The following is a 15354-nucleotide window of genomic DNA, read 5'->3' as shown; positions in this document are numbered from 1 at the left end:
TAATCAATGTTATTGTTGTCATGCACAGTATTGTCGAAAACTTTCCAACATCAGCAGACAGGAGTCATGAATTTGTTGTAAGTATTTGTATTATTGTTCAAGATACAGCCAACATGTTTCGTCACACAAGTGATTTCTTCAAGGCTGTAATCACATATACATATATATTAATATTCCATAAATAGTAACATGTCGTATTAACACAAGTCTTTGTACAGTTATCAGTGTAGTGATTTGTTACCCCAGTACGACAGTTACAGGGAACCAATAGATAGAGCCTCCAAGTAAGAATGAATGGTCCGCAGTGCACGCATGCATTAAAAATTGCATTAAAACAGGAGAAGAGGACATTTTCCCAAGAAGAGCACTATGTGACTAAAAGAACATGAAAGAATGCAAGAGGATAACCCTTGTGAAGAATGAGAAAAAGTTACAGTGCCGATAACCAAGTGATATGATGAAGCTAAAATGTCTCTGTTAAAAAGTTGAACATAATGTAAAAAGGGAACTAACCTAAGATACAGAAATCTTTTATCACGGTTCAGTGGGTCAACAGGTCTGGCAAAGGAGTTGTTCCTTGACTAGTAAAGAAGTATAAAGCGTAAACAGAAAATAAATCATTGTACTCAGCCCATCTGATGTAATCAGATGGTTGCGAGTAAGAGAGAGATTTTTCAGATATAGTAACTAGTATTCCACTCACAGTTAAGGTCTGGAGCGAAATAGTGAACAGGTCAGCAAAGCGCGTTCCGATATTCCATAATGTACTTGGAATTTGTAGGCGGTCGTATAAATCACTTCAATCTAAAGGAACAAGTGATAGACATTACAAGGTTAGGAAAATCAGGAACGGATTAGTTACAAATAGTGACTAGCATTAAGAGTAAATACCAAAAAATGAGGAGGTCTCCTTCTAAATCCAATTGGGGACAAGGAGAAATAAGTATACAAAATGAACAGGTCCCTCTATTTCCAAAGTGGAAAGAAGCTATTTGGGCTTCCAATAATTACTCAAGAGTAGTGTTTTCATGCGATATTGTTTTAATAATTAATATATCATATGTGAGACTGTGGCACTAATGGGTTCTTGAGCAATTAGTGGTAGCCCAAATAGCTTCTTTCCACTTTGGAAATAGAGGGACCTGTTCATTTTGTAGCATTAAGAGTATACACTGATATGAGTTCTCCATTCACATCAAAGTGGTTGTCATGTAGTTTCAAAAAGTTCCCTGCAAGTGTGTTGGATAGTACTCTTAAAAAGACGTTTTGATCATCCAAAGTTTCAAGAAAATCGTGCTGGCCTGATCTCAGTAAAGACCTGTTCAGCCCTACGAGAAAATAGGTTCAGTAACGATGACGCAAACGCAAACAGACATATAATAAACTGACTAATGTTCAAAAAGCTAAATATTTTGCCCACCTGAGGTAGTCTGTAAACATTTCTAGTGAACTGTTTGAGGGGTTCCTTTAAGGAGCGCCTTGATAAGTCTCCTACGAAAAAGGAAACAAAAACAAAGAAAATAGTCATACACAGATCTAGTAATGTGGGAGAGAGTGTGACACATCCCCGTAAAGAAATTCTAATTTAAGAAGGATCCCCTCCACATGGAGTGAAAAGCGTCATTCAGTTGTTCTGAGAAACTTTTTTAAAAGACGTATCCTTTCGGCGGTTGGTATACATATATTTTATGTCATTGGTAAATGAAATGCAACACTGAACTCAGCACTCGCGTGCACGTTGTAATATTAAGAGACATCAGCACGTATCTGACGTCCCTCCTATGCAAATAGTCTTGTTTATGTAACCAATTGACTATTTGGGGTGTATCAGGTAACTTTTTAATATTGCGCTGTGAGTAAATGTAATGCAGCACTGAAATCTGCATCTCGTGCACATTGTATTGTATTGTATTGTATTGTAATTGCATTTATATAGCGCTTACTACCCCTGACGAGGCGTGGAAGCGCTTTTTCGGCGGGTAGCACGCTACTACGGGACCCATAGAGGATTAGTGTTGAATTAGTATAGTGAAACATGCAAGTACATTTTAAGTGGTGGATAGGTTAGTCAGTTATTTGGGTATGGAATGATAGCAGAAGGATAGAGGAGGACAAAGGTTTGTATTTATTTATCGCTTGTTGACGCACGCTATTCCGGAAGTTTATAAAGGATTAGTGGTGAATTAATATGGTGAAATATGAGGTAATTTCAGTGGTGGATATTAGTCTGTTACTTGGAGTGAGAAGGATAGCGGAGGGATAAAAGGGGAAGAAAGATTAGCATTCATATAGCACTTGTTACCCCTGATGGGTGTTGAAGCGCTTTTCTGGCGAGTAGCACGCCACTCTGGAACCCATAAAGGATTAGTGTTTAAAATTAGTATAGTATAAATATGAAGTAATTTGAGTAGTAGATATGTTATTGAGTTATTTGAAGTGTCTCGAGTGAAGTATTTAATATCGCACAGTGTGCCAGAAAACAAGAAGGGTGAGCATGTGTACGGTATATGACCCCCCCCCCCCCCCCCTCCCGGTTGGATGGTGTCCCTCTTAGAAGTGGGCATATTTGTATATATATTTTTTTTTTGGTTCGTAAGAGTTTTATTAACATTTACCATTAGTACAGTCAGTTCGCCTACAACCCGGAGGCCGGCTACATTCCCAGTCATTTGGTATGCAGTATGTCACACAGCTATTTAGCCCACAACCAGCGGTCCGGCAGCGACAATATCGGAGTAGTTCATACAGTCAAAGAAGTACCATTACTGCGTATCAGCGCCTCTCACTTTTGTATTTTATGAACCGAACTAAAACTCTTGATACAGTATAATGAAGAACAATCAATAGCTCTGCCCAGTACATATGACCTGCTCTCCGGCGGTTATGCCCTTTCCCTCGTGTTAGATTTGTGTGCAGGTATGCCCTCTCAGAAGTCCGCCCCATCCCACAAACTCGCTAAGGGGTCCCCTAAGGCCACATTCATCACCTTCATTCATCCGAATCTTCCCCATCTGAACTGTCCATGTCATCTTCTGCTAGAGGGTCACATATGTCTCCCCGGTTTTTATTCCAGGGTGTCCAGACGGCATTCCATTTACGCGGGTTAGCCCTCTTTTTGTACACCGCCCTTTCAGTCACCATGATCACATCCATTTATTTATTTATTTATTTATTTATTTATTTATTAAAAAGTTTTGTATAGCGCGAACAAGACCCGTGGGTATCAGAGCGCTTCACATAGAAGGCGTAGGAATAAGACAAATATATCAGACAGTTATATGGACAACAAATATGAGGTAGATGATAAATATACAATATCATGTGTGCAGTTAGCGTTGATAGCAATGGTGGGTATACTTCTATCATAGGTAAAATGTGTAAACAAGTATGATAGTTAGGTCATTATCAGTTCGTGAATGTTCTATTCTAGGTAGTGTATTTCTTCATCAGAAAGCTCTTCACTTCTCGCTTAAATGATGCCACATTTTGGATCTTCCTGATGTTAGGAGGAAGTGAGTTCCATATTCTGGGGGCAGCTCCTGAGAACGCTCTGTCATAAGTTTTTTTCTTGTGGAAAAAGGCTGGCCGTAGTAGCAATTCTTTCGTACTCCTCGCTGGTCGATTACCTCCCGATAGCTGGATTTTCTTCGCTAGGTATCTTGGGGTGTTGTGGTGTACCGCTTTATGGGTGACACATGCTATCTTCATTTGGATTCTTGCTTCATAGGGTAGCCAGCTTAAAGCTTTCAAGTGTGGCGATATATGATCGTATTTCCTAGATCCTGTGATAATTCTTGCCGCAGCGTTTAGGCATGCTTTCAGTGGCGCTGTGGACAATTTCGGTAATCCCGCTAAGGTGCTGCAGCCATATTCAATCCTCGAGATAACTAAGGATTGGATTGCCAATTTGAGATCCGCCTCTGAGATGAATGGTTTCAGTTTTCTTAAGTAGTTCAGGTGGAATCGGGCATTTTTAGCCATTGAGTTGATGTGGGCTTTCATGTCCAGATTCTCGTCCAGTGTGATTCCTAGCGATTTCGCTGACTTGATTAATGTTGGGGTGCAGTTTAGCGCAGTCACCACTTTCGTCCATTCCTTTATTTCCGTATGGCTCCTTGCTGGTGAGATTAGTAGGAACTCCGTTTTGTTGGCGTTAAGCTTCAGTTGGTTGGTAGTTAACCATTGTAGAGCCATTTTTAAAGCCTTGTTCACTAGTTCCATGTCTTTTAGGGAAGAGATCTTTAAGTATATTTGCGTGTCGTCTGCATACATGTGATAGGATATCTGTGATTTTTGGAGAATTTCTGTAAGCGGTTCGACGTAAAGGTTAAACAGATCTGGGGATAACGTTGATCCTTGAGGGACTCCGATTGAAATAGGGCATGGAGGTGAGATTGCCTGGTTGACCAGGAATCGCTGTGTCCTATTCTGTAGAAAGGAGATAAACCATTCCAGCACAGTTCCTGACAGTCCCATCCTGTCCCGTAACCTGGACAATAATGCTTCGTGATTTACCGTGTCGAAGGCCGAAGACAGATCGAGGAGAATCAGTAGGCATGCTTTGTTTTGGTCAAGTGCCTGTAGGGCATCATCAACAATATGGAGGATCGCTGTTTCAGTGCTGTGCCCTGCTCTGAATCCCGATTGGCATTCATCAAGCAGTGAGAACTTGGTGATGTGTTGGCTTAGTTGGTTCTGTACGCATTTCTCAATTAGTTTGGCCAGTAGAGGGATGTTGGTCACTGGGCGAAAGTTGTTTGGGTCTGATCTATCTGCTGAGGGTTTTTTGATTATGGGAGCAACTTGACCTGTTTTTAGGCAGTCAGGGAGGATCCCTTGTGATAGTGATGCATTTATAATTTCGGTCCATATTGGAACCAAAACGTGATAGATTTCTTTTACACATTTTGCGGGAAGGGGATCTTGGTAGTGGTTGTTTGGTTTTATTTCAGAAAGCGTTTTGGCGATACTGTGCTGGTCATATAGTTCGAACGTATCCCAACTTGCCTCATTTTTTGTCATGGTACTCTCCGTTGTAGCGGCGGAATCTCTTGTAGACATTGGTTCAATGGGAAGGTTTGTCACGGCGTTTTTGAGCTCTACTTCTAGCGATTTCGCCTTCTCTGTGAAAAATGTAGAAAATTCTTCACAATTTAGGGGTGTTTTTGCGTTCTCATGGACAGATTTGGCTAGTTTGTTTGATTGTTGTTTTAGGATTTCAAAGAGTTTACGTGGTCTGTTTTTGGCACTATCCAGTTCTGACCGTATGAATTCCTGTTTTGAGTTGATGATCTTTTTATTATATTGGCCTCTAATTTTTCTGAGTGCTTCCAGCTCTGGGGATGAAGGGTGTTGTCTCCACTTTCTTTCGGCCATTCTCAGTTTGCGCCTTTCTTCATTTAGTCATTCATTAAACCATGGATTTTTTGTCTTCTCCGAGATTTTTTTCATTTTTAATGGCATGGTGTTATTGACAATATTTTCGACAGTTGTTATGTAGTGGTCGGTCAGCTCGTTCACGTTCTGCAGGTTGTTATGGGGTTTTAGGTCTCTTTCACATCTTTCAACTAGTAGCTCTACGTTTGCATCTCTTGTGTCTCTAACCCATTTTTTGGTCTTGAGGGGTTGTCTGGTCGTGCCTTTTTCCATTATGGGTATCATGAATGTTATGGCATGATGATCCGACCAGTCACATGGTGTTATAGCGAGGATTGCTGTATCTTTGTTTCGAGAAATAATCCAGTCTAACGTCGCTCCTTTCGAATGAGTGGGTTGTGTGCATAGTTGAGTAAGGTTCATTTCATCAAGGAAATCTTTCAGCGATTTGACCAGTTTGTCGTTGTGGTCCTCCCAGTGTAAGTTGAAATCGCCAAGAAATATGTTATTGACGCCGTCATTAGAGTTGGTCGTTATGATCTCCATTAGCTCCTCTGTAAACTTTTCGCTGTCTCCTGGTGGATGGTAAAAAGAATGCAGGTTGCATCTTTGGTTGTTAGTTGTTCTTAAGTTAAGACCTAGGTATTCGCTGGATTCTAGAGGGTCGGCTTGGATTTGTTTGACCTCAATAACGGATCTGTGAATGCAGGCTATGCCTCCTCCTAATTTTATGGGTCTATCAAGTCTCAAAATGTTGTATTGGGGTGGTACTAGGAGATCCATGGTAGGGGATGAGGATTCCGTAAGCCATGTTTCAGTAAGGACTGCTATATCAATGTCCTTGTTGATGATGAGGTCAGCTATATCCGACGCGTGTTTGGTTGCCGACCGACAGTTGAGTAGTAGACATGTCAGAGGTTTTTCTTTGCTGCTGAGGTCTCCATTCCTATTCTCTGTTGCTGTAAGTTGTACCTGTTGTAGATTGTACGGGTTAGATGTTCTATCATTCTTTCTTGATGTTCTGTTTGAGTCGAGTGGTACTGTTTTGATTCTTTCCTCTCTCTCGTGGTCCGGTATTTCGTACGATCGGGTTAAGGCCAGAGTTTCCTCCTTTGATAATGGTTTTGCCCTATTCGGTCTATTGTCATTATGTTTCAACTGCCAGATCGTTTTGTTACTCTTTCTTTGTGAGCAGTGTACAACGTTTTGGATGTGCGTGACCTTGGAGTGAATGCTCGTCGTCATCTCCTCAATTTTTTCAATTGCCTGTGAAGTATTTATAGTGATTTTTGTCATCTTGTTTACTAGTTTCTGGAGCATATTAATATCTTTCTTGTTCTGATGAGAGTTCTTATGGTAGACAGATCTGTTGCTCCGGAATTTGTATTTTGTTCTTCTCTTTTTTGGATCTGTTCTTTGTTCCGTTTCCCTTTCAATTGTAACCCATGTTTGATTGTCCCTTCCGTTTGAATTGGGGATGTCGTCATTGCTCGCTCCGTTCTGTGTTGTTATGAGTGCGTTTGTGGGTGAAAGTCTGCATGATGTTGGTATTGTACTCAAGGGAGGTGTAGGGGGGCTGATACCTTCTCCCTCGTCCACTTCTTGGTTGTCATGGGGCATTATTCTCGAGTCCGATGTATGCTCTACCAGGGAGGTCTCTTCGTTCATGAGCGAGGACGGCTCTTCTCTTTTGATCCGGTTTTGTTCCGAGTTTGCCTGACTGACACACCTCTCCGTTCTTTCTGATGTGTTCTCAGGCTTGGACATTAATATCTCAGGTCTATCTTCTCGTTTCGAGTTTTGCGCATGGTGTCCCCTGTATCTAATGGCTCCTCTGGTGTTATCATTAGTGGTGGGAATGTCTCCTGGTGAGGTCTGGTGTAGTTGGTGTCTTGGGTCTTCTAATGAGTCTTTCATTATTTGGAATATCTTGGCAAATTTCACCAGTTCTCGGTTTGCTGCTTGTATCAGCACAATACCCGATTTGTATATGGTGATACTTAGTTCTGCTCTACATCTGTATGATGGTGAGGTCATCATTTTTGTGCCATGCGGGATGTTTGTAGTCGTTTTTATGGCAAGCATCCTTGAGAAGGTGTTGCGCCATTTTGTTGTTTTGTTCGTGTAGAATATGAGGTCATTCATTGATGTGCCTTTAGTTATATTGAAAAATAGGTCCGTAAATAGTATGTCCTGATTATTTCTCAAGGTGTCATGTTTAAACTTTTTAGCTGCCTTCTTGGATAGATTAGGTGGGTATTTTATAGTCTGAGCTTTCGAGCCTATCGTCTCTAGGTATCGCCCGCTCATATTGGCTCTGCGTAGCAAGTCTTCCAGTGACTCTTTCCTCAGCTTGCCTCCGGATAGAAAGGCTGCTGATGAAGCTTTGTTCCAATTCTGTGCTTACTTTCCGAATCTAGGCGTGTATAGATATAAGATTTCCTGTGTAGTAGTGGATATAATTTACCTTGCACCACTGGCCTAGTGTAGGTGTCTCCGCTACCCCCCACTTCTGTGCTATATCCCGCTTCGCTACCATGCACCCCACCGTCGTCCATACCCTCCCCTGGCGTGTGAGGTCTGTCGGTCCCCATACATGTAGTAAGGCCATACGGGGATCTGGCACCAGTGTCGTGGCAAGCGTCTGCGAGATGGTGCGCACTATACGCCTCCAGTAGTCCGCAATTTTCGGGCACTCCCAGAGTGTATGCAGGAAGGTACCCTCCCCACCACATCCTCTCAGGCAATGCGGGTTATCAGCTCTGTGTAATTTATGTAGGGTTGTCCTAGTGAAGTATATGCGGTGTAAGACCTTCAGTTGGACCAAGCGGAACCTTGCCGAGATGCCCGCCTCTCTAGGGGAAGCCAGCGCCTCATTCCATTCAGTTTCGTCCATGTCACCCAGCTCTCCTACCCACTTCTCCCGCAATTTAAGTAAGGGGTCCGGCAGATTATGTAATATCTTACGGTATGTGAGGGAAGTGGCGCCTGTCTGCATGAACTCAGTCAGCAGTCTGTCCTCTAACGGCGATGACTCCGGAACCGCGGTCCCCGTTGGTATGGCAGTCATGAGTGCGTGTCGAATTTGGATATAGCGATACATTTCGGTGGGGCCTAGTTGATAGGTCTGTTGTAGTTGTGTAAACGGGACCACACCACCCTCCGCCCACATGTCTCCCACCGTAGATATACCTATAGTGTCCAATGCATCGAACCCTTTGGACTGTCTCAGGCTACCAAGCGCCCTGGTGTCCCATAAGGGCGTCATTTTCGTTATGACTCCCCTCCATTTAAGCTTCGCCTGTGCGCTGTGCCAGAGAGTCACTGTGTGTTTGGTCGGCCCTAGGAGCTTATTCGCCTTCCCTCTATGATACAGCGGCGCAAACAAGCCCGGCATTCCTAGTTGATGTCTGTCCGCCATGTAAGCCGGGTCGTTCTGCGGGGCATGAAGCCATTGATTAACGACTTTCAGTTGTGCCGCCCAATAGTACAGTTGTATGTGAGGCAGGGCTATCCCTCCATCATACCAGCCTCTAGTGAGCTTTACAAGCGCTATTCGCGGTGGGCGCTCGTCCCACAACAGGCTGTTCACCACCGCCGTCACCTGTCGGATATAACTTGCGGGCACTACGCTAGGGGCATTCTCTAATACATACAAGAAGCGAGGCAGCGCCAGCATTTTGAAGAGCGCCGCTCTACCTAACAACGTCAATGGAAGGATCTTCCAGTGCCTGACATCCCCCTTCAGTCTAGTCAATGGAGGCAGTACGTTTTTTGCATAAAAAAACTGTAGCGTCACGCGTGACGTGTATACCCAGATACTTAAAGGATGAGCCCGCCGTTTGCAAGGGGCAATCAGCCGGTAATGTGGGGGAAGGACCCTTCAGCACGTACATGACAGATTTGGTCCAATTTATCATATAGCCCGATGTCCGTCCGTGTGCCTCACATAGTGTCAGTAGTACTGGAATCCCGTCTTCGGGGTCCGTAAGGTATATCAACATGTCATCAGCGTAGAGGGAAACTCTGTCTTCCCAGTCGTTTCCCCACGCGATCCCCCGCAGCAGTGGAGTGGCTCTAAGTACCACCGCCAGCGGTTCAAGGACTAGGGCAAAGAGTAACGGCGAGAGCGGGCATCCCTGCCTCGTTCCTCTGCTCAGTGGTATCTCACGGGAGATATGTCCATTTGCCGTCACTCGTGCCACTGGATCGGTATATAAAAGTCGCACCCAGGCTATATATTTCGGACCAAAGCCCATATGGGCCAGTACCGCGAGGAGGTAGCCCCATTCCACCATATCAAATGCCATCCTGGCATCCAAGGATAGAATGGCCGTCGGTGCAGTCAACAATGAGGCTCGGGCTATTGCACCATGGACTCTCCGGAGGTTCAATGCCGTGCTTCTGTGCGGCATGAAGCCTGATTGGTCCGGGTGGATGAGCTGGGCGAGGTGTGGCATCAACCTGGTGGCCAGGAGTTTTGCTAATATTTTGGCCTCTATATTGAGGAGTGAAATCGGGCGGTAGGATCCGCAGTCTTCGGGTGGTTTGCCAGGTTTCGGAATCGCCACAATAGTGGCCTGTCGCTGATCATGGGGCAACACCCCCCTGGCTAAACTGTCTTCGTACATAGCTAACAGGTGCGGGCTCAGCGTATCCGACATCACTTTGCACCATTCAATCGGGACACCATTGGGGCCCATTGCTTTCCCAGAGTGTATCATGTTTATGGCTCCTTGGACTTCCTCCACTGTGAAGTCGGAGTCAAGTTCATCCATTGCTTCCTGTGACAAAGTTGGCGTCGGCACATTGTGTAACGCTGCCTCAGCCATCTCCGTCGTGACTTTATTTTCGGGGGTATACACCTCCTGAAAGTGATCCGCCAGTAGGTCTACTATCACCGCTGGTCGCGTGTGCAGCTCCCCATCCCTATCTTTCAGTTGCAACACACTCCTGGCTCCTCCCCCCTTCTTTTCCAGCCAGGCCAGGAGCTGGCTGGCCTTATCCCCTACTTCATATACTGTCTGCGTTGTAGCCGTTAGGTGTTCCAGAGCCCTCCTCTTCAGGTGGTCAGTGTGGAGTTGTTGACTTAACCGCAGGGAGTGTAGTGTGTCAGGTGACGGATTTGTCGTGTGTGCTGCGTGCGCCTCAGCCAGGCGGAGTTCCAATTGTGCGGTTTCTTGTTCCTGCGTGCGTTTGTACCCTCCTATAGTCGATATTGCTTGACCCCTGAGAACCGTTTTATACGCTTCCCAAAGGGTGGTGGGGGAGTCTACTAAAGCCATATTTTCCTTAAAATAGTCATGGGTCACTTTTTTCAGCTCCTTTTTTATCACTGGAATTGCTAGATACCCCGGGCGCAGCTGGTACATTCGTCTATACGCCCTTTCCGGACACGATAGCGTGAGGGTCAAGAGAGAGTGGTCAGATATACCCCTTGGTTTGATTTGAACCGCATCTATGCTGAGGCGACCCTCCCCCAAGGTGAAGAAGTAATCAATGCGTGACAGGCTGTTATGCGTTGCTGAGTAATATGTGTATTGTTGTTCACTGGGGTGCATATTACGCCATACATCTACCAATCCCTGTGATTCCACAAACTCGCTGAACCGGGAGGTAGCTGGGGCACGGTGCCGCACAGGGAATCTGTCCTGAGTGTTATGTATGACAGCATTAAAGTCCCCCCCGACGATCATGTCTCCCTCCGGGAGCTCCAGTAGGAACTTCCCTAATGCAGGAAACACCACGCTGTGTAGTGCTGGGGGGATGTAAACCGATGCTATAGTCAGTGGCTTACCCTCCCATTGGCCCCAGGCTGCCGCAAATCTGCCCTGGTCGTCCGTTTTCGTGGAAGCGAGCAGGAACGGGGATGACTTACGCAGTAGAATACCCTTCCCTCTCGATCCCGAGGTAAAGTCAGAATGTACTATCATTTGGTATCCTTTCCTATTTAACGCCTGACTAGCAGTGCCCACCAAGTGTGTCTCCTGGAGTAGTACCAACGCTGGATTAGCTCTCTTAATGCCCTGTATCACTAACCCCCTCTTGATTTTGTCCCCCAATCCTCGTACATTCCAGGTCATAAGTTGCAGTGGGGCCACCTGTGCCAGTTGGGGGCCTACCCTTGGAGCGTCAGCCTGTACGGTGTGTGCCATGGTGCAATCGGGGTGCAGCCATCATGACCGCCACTAGGGAATACCTATACACGTAACGGGAAATGACAGTGTCCTTGCGCAGAGCTATCTCGCAGTGTGTTCCTTCATCCTGCATTAAACATTCAACAACCCCCTGTATCGAGGAGTAAACTTGTAAACTCAATCCCTCATGAACAACCCCCCTCCCTGCCCTCATGCCAAGCGGACTCAGAACTGTCCGCCCCCCCAACCTAGCAGAGTGCTCATCCCCCAACTTGAAATCAATACTTGCTCGTTGAGGTGAGGAATGCCCCATGATCGGCGGCCTCTCATGCTCCTCTCGTGGGCCCTTCGCCCGATATCCAAGGCAGTCTCTCAGGCGATCCCCTGCGCGCTAACTGACCCCAATCATCGGATGACTATTGTCCCGTGTCAGAGTCCTTCTCTTCTCTGTTTGATCTCGGTGAGCGTTCCCCTCTCGTGTGGTCCGGGGTCAGCGATCTCGTGCGACCCTCCGCGGTGCGGTCAGCGTTTGTCTTTCCCACTCTACGGTGCCGGGCAGCCGTCCTCCATCCATCAAGCCATTCTCGCGCCATCTCAGGGGTGTCAAAGAACCAAGTCTTATTATCCGCAACTATCCGCAGTCTGGCTGGGAAAATCATGGAGTACGGAATGTCTCGTGATCTCAGTTCTCGTTTAATGTCCAGGAACGTTCTCCGGCGGCGCGCGACCTCCGCTGTGTAGTCCGGAAAGAAGGCAAGAGTCGCATTCTGTATCTTGATCGGGGGGGAGCGCCGGGCTGCCTGCAAGATGGCGTCTCTGTCACGAAAATTAAACATGCGAGCCAGGATGGGTCGCGGAGGGGCCCCCAGTTGCGGCCTGCCCCCCGGCACCCTATGCGCTCTTTCCACTGAAAAGAACGCCGACAAGCCCTTAGGTTTGAGTTGATTCTTGATCAGTTCTTCGACGAAGAGGTCCATCGCCTCCGTGCCCTCCGATTCCGGAACTCCCAAGATCCTTATGTTGTTCCTCCTTGACCTCCCTTCCTGGTCGTCCAGCTTCTCCTTTAACGCTTTGTTCTCCGCTGTGATACGTTCCATTGCCGTCTGCAACTCCGACACATCTTCAACCAGCGACTTCGTTACCACCTCCAGTGAGCCCACTTTTTCTGAGATTTTGTGAAGATCCGCTCTCAGCAACGTGACTTCTGTGGAGATGGAGCCCACTGTGGTTTGCTCCTGCATCAAGGTGTGCATCACATCATCCAACGTCGCCTTTGGGCTCTCGCCTGCCCCATCCACTGTTTTCCGGCCGGACTGCTGCCCTTCTGGCGGTGAGGACGCCCCTTTATTATAAGCGTATTTCTCTAGGCGGGTTTGCGCTGCACCCCCTCTGGAGCCTTTCCCGGCCATTGTGGCGGTCGGCGTGACGTGCGTCCCCCAGAAGTGTCTCCGCAGTGGCTGGCGACTCCGGCTCGATTATGTCTGCTTTCCGGCTGGAGGGCCGTGATTTTCGGTGCACTCCGTTCCGGTGCCCACAAGTGTGCGCCCCTGGCAAAGGTCCAATGATGTTCGGTGCGTCCGCACACACTCACAGCCACGCGGTGGGGCACCGCCCAATGGGACCCCCAAGCTGCGCAGAGCGCAGTAGGCCTCGGGGAGATTGTGGCAGTCAGCGTGCCGCACGGGGCGGTAGGGTCACTGTGCCCTCAAGCAATGGGGATGCTCCTTGCCCGATTCTCGACCACCGCACTCCACCGTCCGGCACCTCTCCCTGGCTCTGGGCCGTCGTGTGGGTGCGCTGTTCCACACTGCGATGTTCGTGGTCCGCTCACCGGGGCTCGCCAGTGCACAAGCGGCCCCCGTGCCCCCAGCCGAGGACGCGCTGAACGTCAGGGGCTTTCGCGCTCACCGGGTCTCAGGCGCGAAGGTAATGACGCGCTAGCAGCGTCTCCTACAGCCTTCCAGCTCCGCTGGTCGGCCGCCGTCGAGGCCGCCCCCGTCCCGGAATGGGCTCGCTCCGCGTGGTGGGGGTCCGCTGCTGTCTTCTGGCTCAAATGGCTGATTTCCGCCCGGTGTCGTTCTGCTGTCCGTCCACCGGGAGCTTCCGGTTCTGCCAGCCCCGGCACCTCGGACTTCCTGTCGGGGCGAGATGTCACCCAAGCCCCTGGATCCGCACCGGCGCGCAGGCCTCGTGGAAGCACTGGGAACGCTCGCTCTCTCGGGTCTCCAGCGCCACCGGAGTCACCGCCGTCAAGTCCGCCCGGTCTCGGGTTGCAGGTAGACCCCCACAGAGGTAGATAGTGGTCCGGATAAGTATACGGATAGAAGGAGAGGCCGCTCTAATCACGGAGCTCGTCCTCTATGCTGCCGCCATGCTCGGCTGCAAGCCACGCCCCCCCCATATTTGTATATTTAAAGCAAGTTTACCTTCCGCCTCCAATTCTGGGGCCGTCTCCGGGTGTCTTGTCCAGTACGAAGTAAACCAAGTCCCGACACAAAGTACAAATAACTACGCGAATGTGTGCAATTACGGAAAAATTTATTCAGGGTAGCGAAGTCCCCAATAATTTATTTATTTATTTAAGAAGTTTTATATAGCGCTGGCTCCACCCAGGGGTATCAGAGCGCTTTACATTTGTATGATGATATTCTGGGAATACAGAACAGTTGTTACAAATGCAGCATTCATACATGGTGGACTAAAAGAGCCTATTGAGTAATATAGACTAAGTGGTGAGAAAAAGGAAAGAAAGGAAAGTTAAAAAACAGCATGATAAATATGTTGTTACAAACTATAATACAGTACACATGGGGTAGGCTCCGTGGTCAGAATAAAGCAGAGGTTGAGTGCGTGAGAAGGGTGGGAGGGAAATGTTAGGATGGGGAGAGGAGGGAAGCAGGGTGGAGAGGGGTCAGGAGGGGGATGTGTAGGTGAGAGGGAGAGAAGGCAAGGCTTTAAGGAGGAGGGAGAGTATAGCAAGTACGGTAAGAGAGGGATTAAGTACTCCCATATTTGTTCAGCAGGTTCTTTTGTTAGGTTTCGTAACCTGGCGAGGGGCGAAGCCACTCCCAGATCGAAATCTGTTGTTTCTAATAGTGAGGTTAGGACAGCCTCTGTTTCCAATTGGCTAGCTCCATAAATGGAGGCTAGCCATTGGGAGGCAGAGGCTGTCAATCGCGCTTTCTCCTGAAAACGCGATTCGGGGGCGTTTCTGGTGCTTTTTTTAAGCCCCGCCCCTTTGTCCCGGGCCGCGCTGCGATTGGCTGCCGGCCCGGGACACCCCCGTGACGTCATTCCCGGGCCGCGCTGTGATTGGCTGCCGGCCCGGGACACCCCCGTGACGTCAGCCAATCACAGCGCGGCCCGGGACCTGACTTGTTTTTTTCGTCGCCTGAATACATTCGGGTTTGAAAAGGCGCCGTCTCTTGTGCCAGCACGCGGCCGCCACCCCTGCTTCACGCACTGGGACTATGGCAGGGACATTGTGTCTGAAGCAGATCTGTAGTAGGTGACACCACAGCGAGGAGCAGTGCTTTTCTTCCGTCACAAGGGCACAAGGGCACCGTCACCGGAACAATTGCATGGTTACAATTTGCAGATTCTTCAGCAGATGGTAATTTGCGGCAAATGCAGAAAATGCAGCGACTTCAAAACTGTATAATCCCAGTGTCCCTGCTCATAGCTAGGCTTGCACCTGCATTGCTACTATTTGTAAAGCGGGTTGTTGTGCTCCCATTCCGCTTTACATCAAATTCGAGCTCACTAATAAAAGTCAATATGCTGATCTTCACTATAAAAAAACAACAAAAAACAGCACATATACCTGCTCAGATCATTTTTT

At 47.7% G+C, this 15354-nt stretch overlaps 1 protein-coding gene across 1 annotated transcript in view; it reads left to right on the top strand.

The window, feature by feature from the left end:
- Positions 1-13325: 13325 nt before the first annotated feature.
- Positions 13326-15354, top strand: part of LOC144783344 (uncharacterized) — a 144625-nt gene continuing 142596 nt past the window's right edge. Inside the window, exon 1 of the mRNA XM_078662365.1 lies at positions 13326-13439. Within this exon, the coding sequence (XP_078518491.1) occupies positions 13326-13439 (114 nt within the window). The remainder of the gene's footprint in view (positions 13440-15354) is intronic.

Source organism: Lissotriton helveticus, chromosome 9 (genome assembly GCF_964261635.1).
Source record: "Lissotriton helveticus chromosome 9, aLisHel1.1, whole genome shotgun sequence".
In the NCBI taxonomy this organism is placed as follows: Eukaryota; Metazoa; Chordata; class Amphibia; order Caudata; family Salamandridae; genus Lissotriton; species Lissotriton helveticus.
The sequence above is the reverse complement of the archived record's forward strand: the minus strand, read 5'-3'. Positions and strand labels throughout refer to the sequence as shown.